Here is a 12,278-nt window from a genome sequence, read left to right on the forward strand (position 1 = left end):
TCACTGTCTCTTGGATCGTCACAGACTGTTCACCCATGATAGTCATCAGCTTTCACATCCAAAGGTCGTTACACAACTTCGATTGCATGGTGAATACGCTTCCACAGTTTCTCCAGTTGTCTGTGCTGGCTCTCTCTGTCGTTTTTTTTTTTTTTTAACAGGGAAGTGCACTGATTGTCTAAGATTTTTCCTGTGTAGTTTTTTTACACACAATAATAATGACTTTTATTAAGGTGCCAAGACTTTGTATTGCTGAGGCACTAATTGGGGACACTGAACATATAAATGTAATCAGTTTCACTAAATAAGATCAAACATTCATTTTTAAGAAAGGGGAAACCGGAGAAAAACCTCTTAGAGCAGAGTAGGAAAACAACAAACTCAACCCACTTATGACTTTGAGTCGTATATTTTAATAATAATGATAATAATAATAATAATAATAATAATAATAATAATAATAATAATAATAATAATAATAATAATAATAATACTATATTGTTAACATATTTTCCTCCTCCTGTTCTGTGCAGGATTCGGGTGCATTAGAGATATATCTGGTTAATCAGTGACGTGTGTAGATTTTTTTTAAAAGAGTATTTTATTGCGCCCGTAACTTACAAAAGGTCATTTTACAATACGGTAAAAAAAATCCTTTTAAAGATGAAGGGTATATAGGCTCCCTGAAAAGTGGAAATCGACGAGGTGCCGAGCCGTTTCAGATAAGATATAGAATTTGTACACACGTCACGTATAGTTGAGGTATTAAGTATTGTAGGTACTCTATGGACATTATCCTGTGTTACAGCTAATAAAAGCAGACTACGCTTTACACCAGGCATACGGATATTGACCTCTTATTATAACATCCCTTCAAGAAAGGGCGCGCTCTGATTGGCTAATAAATGCAATCTATTTCCGAGTGGGTTGCACGCTGACGTTAAGCATTTCATAAGACGTTTTGCCATAGGCAGCCCAGGCTCGCGTCACTACAGACAGCCGTTGAGAATTTAAACGCGTTATAAGACATTGTGTGGGAAATCAAATACCGTCGATTATAAAGCCTAAAAAATGCTCAATTTAACTTTCATTCAATAAAGTGAATAAAAATGACTCACCTCTGGTGTATTCTTGTGCCTTTTGGAGCTTATTACACCGTTTCGGGAATTCCGTGTTTTCAGTGTTTTCAATGTTCTAAGACGAAGTCAAGGCTGCACACTACGATTCCGACCGTTTTCAGCTCAGAGGCGGTTTGCGACTCGAAAATCCATCCCAGCCAACATTTTTTCACGCAAAGCTAAAGCCACATCATTTGCGAACCTCCGTGAATGTTTCATCGTCAAAAAACCCCACGCACTTGGCTCGTAACCATGGAGCTGTTACGTGAAGCCGCTGTGGGGATGGGGTAAGTGTGTAATGACTGTACCTCATCGGGTGGAGTTAATTTGACCTCGGACCCAAGCTCCGTGTCTTCACGGGTCATCAGTTGCAGTTAAATTTATCAGCTATCGTGGAAATCGAAGCAGAAAATGTTCATTTCCAGCCAAGTGCGTGGGGTTTTTTGACGATGAAACATTCACGGAGGTTCGCAAATGATGTGGCTTTAGCTTTGCGTGAAAAAATGTTGGCTGGGATGGATTTTCGAGTCGCAAACCGCCTCTGAGCTGAAAACGGTCGGAATCGTAGTGTGCAGCCTTGACTTCGTCTTAGAACATTGAAAACACTGAAAACACGGAATTCCCGAAACGGTGTAATAAGCTCCAAAAGGCACACGAATACACCACAGGTGAGTCATTTTTATTCACTTTATTGAATGAAACTTAAATTGAGCATTGTTTAGGCTTTATAATCGACGGTATTTGATTTCCCACACAATATCTTATAACGCGTTTAAACCTCTAACTAGTTTACCTTCCTTTCTTTATTTTACCATAATTAATAACGAAACAGTTGCAAAAAGGAAAACACAAAAAGGAAAGCCATAAAATGAATCAACCCTGCTTGAATTTAGACAGAATCGACAGATATCTTAAGAGCGGTTTGCTGTAAGGACCGACTAAGGTCTGCAAGATAGAAAAACCCGATTTGCTCATACTTTGCCAGAATAAACGCCAAGGTGAAGTAGTTCTAAAAATATAAGTCTCGGGTCGTTTAGGTTTTTATTTATTTTTTCCAGTAATTTTTTATATTTTGCGTGTGACGGCAGCCTAAATTAACGGCGAAATCGGGAGTTTTCCAAAACCTTCTGTTTATATATAGAAAGCGGTCTTGACAAGATTAACCCAGGTAGTCAAAAGACCTTGTTTGTCTTGGTTATTAACGGTGTTAAATTTAAATAAAATGTTGACGTTAATTCTCGGCGGAATTTTTAAATTTATGCTCTGCTTCAGAGCCTACGACAACCGAATTTAGGCAATTTTCGAAACTCAAAAAAGCACTCTGGTACATGGCTTCACCCATCGACACTATACTCCAGGAAAGGGCAATCATTTGAGCTGCACATCGGTCGCAAAAAATATTGGGGTAAATGAAACGGTGATTTCTGAGAGTACTTTCAAAACAGGTCACTTGAGTAATGTGAGCGACCCTTTGACCTTTCATGTCAATGGAGTATCCGCATCCGACTCTTTAAAACTTTAATACATCTTCCTTTTCGTTTGCTTTCTGTCGTGTTTTCAAGTAGAAGGTTGGGTTTTTTTAATCTGGTGGCATCTACTCGCAATGTTAAAACTTGGGGGTTATATTTTGAAATTTGAAACTTTTAAGTCTGTCTTAAAGACAGTTACCGCGATATTTGTTGATCGACGAATTATAAATGCTTTTATACAACGCCACTATTAACAGCGACAGTCAATTAACTAAAATATTACGCACCCTAGTGAGGTTCTTTTGGCTGGAGACCGCTGTTTTTTAGCGAACTCAAAGCTTGAGCGCCGAGCCACTTGCACATCAGACTTGAAGCAAATAGGTAAGGCAACTTGTGAACAGCCAACTTTTGTGATGTCACGCAATATCTAAAATTTCCTGTGTTTTTCATATTTAACCAAAAATACCTACATGTCACAGTTTTAACAACCTTTAGAAGAAGAAGAAGCTGGGCTTTTGAATCTATAATCCCTTACCAAAGTGAGTTTGCCCTGGCTGGAAAACACAGTAGTTTTATCAAACTACCGCTGTCCGTTGTTACGTAACGCTTTACCAAGAAAAAACACGAGGCCTGGTGGAAGTTCATCTTCACCGTGTGCGTTTTAGTGTACCAGTGAATTTTTTTACGACTGTGTGTGTATGATTCGTCATTTTGGATTGAAATCAAACGTGTTGAAAAACCACATTACAGAAACGGAAGGTCCTAAGCGAAACACATACAAACCGAGTTTCGCTCTATTCCGTGGAACTGCATGTACGCGTGGTACTTGCCGGTTTCACCATTTTCTGAAACAAGCCGTACCAACAGAATATGGCCTCATGTGAATATGGTCAGATTTTAGGGGGAACATGTGGTCCTAGCGTAGACAATCCAGCTAATGTGAAGAGTGTCATGCTCGCCAAATGCAAGAAACCCATTCAAGGACATTTACGTGCTTACAATGTTCGAGACGCTGGTTTAGACTCCGAGTCAAAGCTGTTACTGGCAAGGGCAGGTATGTATAACCACTATTGGCGTTGTAGATTTGCACAAGACAGGCAAAGGCTCCTTTTAAATTTGTTTTTTGGCTAGCACTATTTAACTTGAACATCAATATATTCCTAGATATCGCAAACTTTATTTGGTCTGATTTGGCTGATTTGGGTGTTATTTCCAAGTTCATAGGAGGTTTTCACGTGACGTCATCGTCGCCATGTTTGTGTTCGAAAACAAAAGATCTCTCGTTAGGTTCTTTTGTTCGTCAATTAGAAGCCGTACATTTCTCTGTTGTTATTGGTGTCTCAAACGTTGGTTGCAAACGTCCTATACTTTCAAATAATCCTTGCTGACCGTTCAGCTAGGAAAACCATTAGCAGCAGTTCAAAAGGGAATAATAACTCAAGGACAAAGTGCAAAATTTCAGTTTACGATAACATTGTAGCTCGATGAATAAGATCAACTTTGCGGTCAGCTATCTCAAACCGAAACTAAAACTTTATTGAGTTCACAAGAAGATTGGGCTCTCTGGTCCTGAAGACTTCTTCAGTTGAAAACAAACAAAAGAGCGAGAGTGACTGGCTACCATGGGACAAATAAGAAGTGGTCTGTACCGGGCTTTCAAAACCTCCCATATACGGTGGCTCCTACATCAGTACCTAATTTTGTAACCATTTCATATTTAAAGGCATTTTTGATATCAGCGAAGGTCACCTTGAACTTACGATTTGCCCAAGGCATCGCGACAAACTTGGCATCAGATGGCGCTCGAACAAAACAAACTGTACTGCCCCAAGTGAATGGTCGTCGCATGGCAAGTCAGTGTCAGGGGAGAGAGGAATATCTCTTCGTCATTCCAAACTGCTTCACCAGCAATCCCAAGTGCTGCTTCCTGTAGGCTCACGTGAGTTTACTACCCATATTTCTGTCGTACAAAATTGATGTGTTTTACTCAAGAAACGTAAAACAAAAGTTAAAAAAATAGAGAGTGTAAAAGACGTTACAGTTACAGATTTGCTGTTGTTTCGCTTTTCTTTAGAAATATGCAAGCAGTGTAGACGGAAGCTGGAGAAAGTGGCATCGCTAGTGACATTGTCCACCCCATTCTCCGCTTCAGAGTCAGTCGAAGACCCTGATGACGTTGGGGCCCAAGAGGTGATCTCAGAAGATATCGTACAGGTATATAACTCCTGATAAACTTAGGGTGCGTTCGATTGACCGTATTCCGGAATAAGAATACATGGAATATAAGTTAGAAATCCTTCGTTTTTACAGAGATTCACATTAAAATTGTCACAGATCCGCTAAAATGATATTTTAAATATATTTTTATAATCCTTGCTGCCTCGAAACGCGCGAAACATACCGTTTTAATCATTACTCCACGTATCCTTATTCCGGAATATTGTCAATCGAACGCGCCCTTAGTTACTGTTGCACAAATTGTTTATGGTCATAAAATCTATCCGAGTGGACTGTACAAACTCTTCACTACTCCTCGACAACAACAACCATTCCTTATTTCCTAAAATTAACTTACCAAAACAATTACTGAGGAGGTACAAAAATTAGAATGCTTTGACTTCACAGTTATACATGTAAAAAAATTTACTGAGAAAAAAAGAAACAGAAAATAAGCTACAAACAAGTAATTAAGTATACTTAAATAGTTGGCTCTAGTTAACGCCACGAAGAAGGAGCAGAATTATTTGCAACTACGCCGTTATTTCATTATTGCTGACTACCGCTGTCTTTGCACACTGCGAGAAAACAAATACTATGCGTTATTCGTAGCCTAGGTGCAAACGTTTTACAACAGAGACTATTTCCCTTGATCGCCATGAAGAATTTTACTACAAGTTAACTGTTTTACCTGCATAAGCCTGAAATCATTGTCTTTTTTCCCTGATTAATTCGGTTTTCTCTTTAACACATAGAGAGAAGATGAAGATAGCCAAGAAGACGTATTACAACTAGTTGATTCAATCCTTCACTTGGCGATTGACGACGAGAGCTTGACTCAGCCCGATGATCAACTTGATGATTCTCTCCACCACTCGTCACTAGAGAACGTGAGCCTTTATGAGCCCGACTGTCAAGCGAGTAGCAGTGAAACTTCTAGTGGCAACGAGTCACCCAAAAGCAGTCAGGCCACAAAGCGTTCTCTCCTGAATGACTTCCTACGTTCATGTGATGCTGATACGATCGGGCCACACAAAAGACGATGGGAGTTATCCAGCGTACGTACCAGAGCTAACCATGTATCCAAGGCGAAGTCCCTAATTGTTGCTGGCCTTAATGTAATTGCCCCAGGAGATGCAAGCTACCTTTGGGAGGCCGTAAGAAAATCTGGTTCTGTCGAGAAGGAACTGGGTATTGGCGAACAGCAAGAGGAGCAAAAATATCTTGAGGCACTGACAGAATCCTACCGAAACGCATCTTCCTGGGAAACGAGACGTCAAATATTATCAATCATGGGGGACCAGACATCGTTTAAACGCCTCCAGAGCTACATACCAGGTCTCACCGAATACCGATTTAAAATTGCAAGACAGCATTCCCTTCACTATGGGCGTGGGGCCGAAATACCCCGAGTAAGAAGCCCTAGGATGAGAGTGGAAAGTAAGCAGCTTGATCATTTTTTAACTTACATAACAAGTCCGCATGTCATCCAGGATCTCCCGTTTGGTCAGCGGTACCTCCGCCTCTCCTCTGGGGAGATACTAGAGACTCCAAATGTCATCAGGACGATGATTCCCAATAGGCTAGTAAAGCAATACCAGGCTTACTGCGCGGAAACAGATTTTACTCCATTCAGCCCAGCAACCATGCTAAGAGTCCTGTCCGCCTGTGCAGCTACCGTGAGGAAGTCCCTACAGGGGCTAGATTACATTGCGGCAGATGGCGCGAAAGGTTTTGAAGATCTGTCTCTTATTGTGGAACGCCTAAAAGATAAGGGGCTTGACAGAGAGATCGCTAAAAGCTGGGAAGTGTCTCTGAAGGAGGGGAAACAATATTTGAAGGCTGACTATAAGGTGTTTTTGACTGTCAGTGATTTTAAAATGCTATTGTTACTCCAGCAAAGTACACCACATTCCGTGCACTTGATGTCATTGCATACATATCCCAAGAACAAATATCCGTTTAACTCAAAGTGTACAGTGCTTTTTAGTTATTAGCTTTTTATTTAATTTGCTACGGTCTGTGGATTAATTGCTTTGAAAATATAACAATAATGACGGTGCATTTCATAATCATACAACTTTAGCCAATTGGATTGCCCCATTTTGGTCACGTGCATGTTTCTTGATACCCAATAAAAAGCCAGATCAAGATTACTCCGATTAGTTCAAAAACTGATGAAAACACTGATAAAGACAATTGAAAAAAACAGATAAATTAACTACCAGTACATGATGCATTTTAATTTGGGATATTCAACATAAAACTTTCGCAGTACCTTTTATCATTAGCGTCCAGATGATTAAAAACGAATTTGGACCTCTAATAGTTCGGTGAAAGAGCATCCATTTCAGCAAGGTCAGTACTCAAGGCTTGAACCTCGTGTGGTTCGTAGTCTTTGAAAAGTCCACCGCAACCTAAAACCAGCACTTGTACCTCTCTTAACCTCAGCCACTCGACGAAAATGTTCACAGCCCAATTATTTTTATATTCAGTTGCAACTGGAACGGCCTCGTTAACCGAATCACTTTCTTGGGAAGACGATTTTGGCGGGCGAAGACGACGTGATTCTGATTCGCTCTCCACCACGCCCTATTATGTCAATTTATTCAAAAGTTCTGCCTTTAAACTTACCCAAATATTGAATATTCATTTCCTTTACAAATTCCTATCACTTGTCTGATAAAACAAAAGATCATCACATTAAACTCATACTTTGTTAAAAAAAATTGAGCAGTCCTATCAAAAACTCGTGCTTCGTGTTTTATCAGGGATTCCAAACACCTCCAAACTATAATTATCTGTTTCTCGGTGTTTGAAACCCCTGCTGAAAACACTCGCACTCGTTTTTGACATATTACATCTAAATCTACGAGTGTATTGTTTTCCTAGGTTCATGTATCTGATTGCTCCTTTGTGGCGGACCATTGCAGTGAACATGCTCTGAGCGACAGCAACGACAGTGAACTAAGATCTCTCTGCTCACACACCCACAGTCTCAAGTGCTCGCAGTGTGAAAGACTCAGGGATGTCCTCTACTGTATGGAAAGATACCTAGTTGAGTCAAATGCAAAGTTCGCGCCTGAGGAGCTGGAAGATCTCTCGCACACACTGAATGAAGCAGTCAAGGCAATCCAGTCCTGGAAAGCCCACCAACTCAGAAGTGTTAGACAAGACGCAGCAAGAACTGTGTGCTTGAGCGCTTTAAATGAGTCCACTGTCCTTATCACACAGGATTGGGCAATGAAATTTTTACCAGTCAAATACAGAGAGTCCCAGTCTGATTGGTTTGGAAAGCGCGGGATATCTTGGCATATCAGTGTCATTGCAAGAAAAATCAATGGGCGGTATGAAAGTCAGAGCTTTGTCCACATCGTCGAGAATACATCACAAGACAGCTCTGTTGTAGTGCGCATTATTGAACATACCTTGAGGTCACTGAAAGAGGAGAATCCCGGAATCGACACAGCTTTCCTACGCCAGGATAACGCCGGATGCTATCATAACTCGGCTGTAATAGCATCGTGCTCTCTAATGAAGTTGAATACAGGGGTCAGTGTCCGTAGAGTGGATTTCAGTGACCCACAAGGAGGTAAAGGGGCCTGCGACAGAAAAGCAGCGACTATCAAAGGCCATGTGCGCAGATACATCAATGAAGGGCATGATGTGCAAAACGCCAAAGAATTTAAAACAGCCATCCTATCGAATGGAGGTGTCACCGGGGTCCGCGTTGCTGTTGTCGATGCTGCAGTTGCCGCTTGCGAACTGCCTCAGGTGAAAATGGATGGTGTAAGCATGTTAAACAACTTTGAGTTTTCTAGCGACGTGGTGACGGTCTGGAGAGCCTTTGACGTCGGCCGAGGAAAGCAAATAAGCAAATCTAAGCTTCATGGTAAGGAAAAAACCTAAAAGAGTATAATGGAAAAAAGTAATCGTCGTTTAATTCACCTTATTAGCTGAGTACGCTGTTCGCATTGTGAGCTACGGACCAAGTTTTGTTCTCGGAATTATGCCTCAAGGGAAAAGCGCACGGACAGAAAATCGAGGGAAAAGGTGGGATCCGTTACTTACAGTAATGATTTTGAACTTGGCTAATATCATGTTTATTTAGTGTAAGGCAAAGTGATTTCTCGCTCTGCGTCCGCACAGTAAGTTACGGAACTCAAATTGACCAGCCACAAAGCAAGAAAATACTCAGCTATATGATAATAATTATGCCATTATCACAAATATGAGTGGGAGGACAACCAGCTGTCGCCCTATGAAGACCTAGCCAGCTGGTAGTTGAAGAAACGTTGCGACTTAATCGTGTGGCATTGATTATATTTAAAGACTATCTGTTCTATAGAGATCAATATAAGGTAGGGTGTGGGCTAGCATATCCCTGTCACATAATATGGGCGCATGGCACGTATCCAGTCACGAAGAATGATAAATTAAACTGAAAAGCCCGAGCTGTTTAAAAGCAATAGGCTTTCCTAAGTCATAGATAAAGACCACTACTTGTGCTGTCTTTTTAGTTCCTGACTTTTTGCAAGCCTGCCGATTTGACTGCAACATTTCACGTGGTGATTTCGTCGGTGCATCCCAAGAAACTTCTAAGAAGCCAGGACCCAATGGAACCTTGGAAGAAGAAGTGAAGGACGATGGTGACAAGAAAGCTGCCACCATTCTGTTCTCCTGCCCAAATGAAGGTTGTGTGAAGATGTATGAGCGACACTCAAGTCTTGAAAAGCACTTGTCCTTTGGGAAATGTAGAATGATGCCTGAAAAAGAGAACTTACTAGACAAAGCTAAGAGGACATACCACGCTCTCCTAAAGGAAGATACAAGTACGGCTAAAGCACTAGAAGCAGGAACACTTGAGGTGACGGATGGTGTCAGCTTGTCAGAGGGTTGGGCTTTGAAAACAACAAAAAAATCCGCACGATTCAATGAAGCTCAAAAGAAGTACTTGGAGGATAAATTTAACCTTGGGCAGGAAAAAGGTCACAAGCAAGACCCTGAGAGAGTGGCAAAAGATATGCGTTTTGCAAAGAAAGCAGATGGGTCTAGGCTGTTCTCAAGCGACGAGTTTCTGTCCGCACAACAGATACAGTCATTCTTTTCAAGAATGGCATCTAAGCTGCGTCACGCTGCGGCGATAAGTGATTCCGATATTAAAGCTGCGCAACACGAGCAAGAGTTCTGTGATACCCGTCAGGTTGTACTAAATGAAGTACAGTTGCAGCACCCCATCGCTTATGACAACTTCAACCTGTGCGACATGCGTAAGAAAGGAAGCTTAAAAAAACTTAACATAACCATGCTAAAGATTGTTTGCGAGTATTTTGGTGTGTGCACAGATGGATTCCACGTGAGGCGCAAGGCGGAGTACATTTCTGCATTAGTGGAACTGATCGACGCATGTGGTTGCTACCCCGTCTGAGATCTGTATTCTTGATTTAAGTTGAAAGTCCTTGTATCCCAGGCATGACTAATCATATCTTTCATAGATTATTAATATAATCGTCATTATGCGGGAAATGAAAGAGTGTCGTCGTTGTTGTTGTTAATTGCACGTGTAACCTTTCAGTTGGGTTCTTTTGCCTATCCCTTGCAAGTTCTTTTATGCACCCCAGATTTCGAAACTGTGTAACAGCATGAAGAGAAACAGGATGTCGAATAGTTTGTTGTAGATAGTGATAGAAAGTGTATGGAAAACACAATACAGTTTACTCAGCTAAGTAATTAGCACCAGGCCGGTTAGCTAGATAAATCATCAAACCAATAAAGTTCCCTCCCCCACCATACTAATTTAAATGGCAATAATTAATTAAAGAAGCTTCCATTGCTCTTAAATGTCACGCCAAGATAAATCCACTGCAAGCCCTTAGTAAGGGGGCTGCCATTTATGAAGAAACACATTGATTTAAGGTTTTGGTTTAGAGGAATTAACCTTTTCGTCTGCGAATAATTAATTTTAATTATTACCGATTTTCATTATAATTTTGAACAATATCATATCAATTTTCCTTTCCTCAAAAAATACGAAAAAAATGTGATATTGCGTGACATCGTAGTCGATTGACAGCTTCCCTCGCGAGTGACATGGCTCGGCGCTCTCTCTCTGAGTTTGCCTATAAAACTACATGTACTGTGGTTTCCAGCCAAGAAATGCTCACCAAGGTAAGGGATATTTTTTTACATATTCAATGAATCAAATCTAACATCGCTCTTAACACTGAAGATGTGTAAAATACTTTTTGAATAATTCGTCGATCAACATATCGTAACCGTTCAAGTTAGTTCCTCAATCTCAAAATATACACACCAAGTTTAACATTATGAGTAGATGCCTCCAAATTAAAAAAAAAACAGCCTTGTACTTTAAAACACGACAGTAAAGCAAACAAACGAAAAGGAAGATGAATTTCTTTGAACGAAAGTCACGTTTTAAAGAGCTGACTGTTGACATGAAAGGTCAAAGGGCCGCTCATATTACTCAAGTGACCTGTTTCGAAAGTCGTCTCGGAAATCGCCGTTTCATTTACCCCAATTTGTTTTTCGACCGATGTGCAGCTCAAATGATTGCCCTTTCCTGGAGTATAGTCTCGATGGGTGAGTCCTTGTACCAGAGTGCTTTTTTGAGTTTCGAAAATTGCCTAAATTCGGTTGTCGTAGGCTCTGAAGCAGAGCATAAATTTAAAAATTGCGCCGAGAATTAACGTCAACATTTTATTTAAATTCAACACCGTTAATAACCAAAACAAACAAGGTCTTCTGACTACCTGGGTTAATCTTATCAATACCGCTTTCTATATATACACAGAAGGTTTTGGAAAATTCCCGATTTCGCCGTTAATTTAGGCTGCCGTCACACGCAAAATATAAAAAATTACTGGAAAAAATAAATAAAAACCTAAACGACCCGAGACTCATATTTTTAGAACTAGTTCACCTTGGCGTTTATTCTGGCAAAGTATGAGCAAATCGGGTTTTTCTATCTTGCAGACCTTAGTCGGTCCTTACAGCAAACCGCTCTTAACGCTCCTCCTTACAGCAAAAGGCTTCAGCTAGCAAGTGATCCCACATTTTTTCGGTTATCAAACCAGGTGTTAGATGCGCCACTTGTTAATTTGAAAAGAAGTGGAAAGGAAAACGTAACCCATAAACCTGCTATTTAAGAACAACATCTCAGACAGCTCAAAACCAGCGGAGTCATTTTTCTTTCTTCCTCACTGTCACTTTTAAGAAATGTCTGGTTCCACATAGTCCTTTACTTTTTCCGAAGAGGCCGTGAAGGACAGAGAGCTCTTACTATCAACAGCTTCAGTTTTGTCGTTGATGCAGCCAGGAGAAAATTCGCAATCATGGCACATGATAAATCTTCGAAGAACCATCTAGATGGGGTCAGTGACAAGCCGAGAGTTGACCCGAAACCACTGATGCCGAAATCAATTGATGCTTAAAGTAACCTACTTAAAAGGTGACG

General features: G+C 40.6%; 1 protein-coding gene across 1 annotated transcript; it reads left to right on the top strand.

Annotated features, from left to right (window-relative positions):
• The first annotated feature begins 3,516 nt into the window (after nt 1-3,516).
• LOC137983837 (uncharacterized) lies at nt 3,517-11,859 on the top strand. Its single transcript, XM_068831010.1, has 6 exons — nt 3,517-3,641; nt 4,311-4,526; nt 4,662-4,801; nt 5,560-6,657; nt 7,697-8,696; nt 9,325-11,859. The coding sequence occupies exons 1-6, from the start codon at nt 3,539-3,541 to the stop codon at nt 10,230-10,232; spliced, it is 3,465 nt and encodes a 1,154-aa protein (XP_068687111.1). The 5' UTR covers nt 3,517-3,538; the 3' UTR covers nt 10,233-11,859.
• The last annotated feature ends 419 nt before the right edge of the window (nt 11,860-12,278 follow it).

Source organism: Montipora foliosa, chromosome 13 (assembly GCF_036669935.1).
Source record: "Montipora foliosa isolate CH-2021 chromosome 13, ASM3666993v2, whole genome shotgun sequence".
NCBI classification, from domain to species: Eukaryota; Metazoa; Cnidaria; class Anthozoa; order Scleractinia; family Acroporidae; genus Montipora; species Montipora foliosa.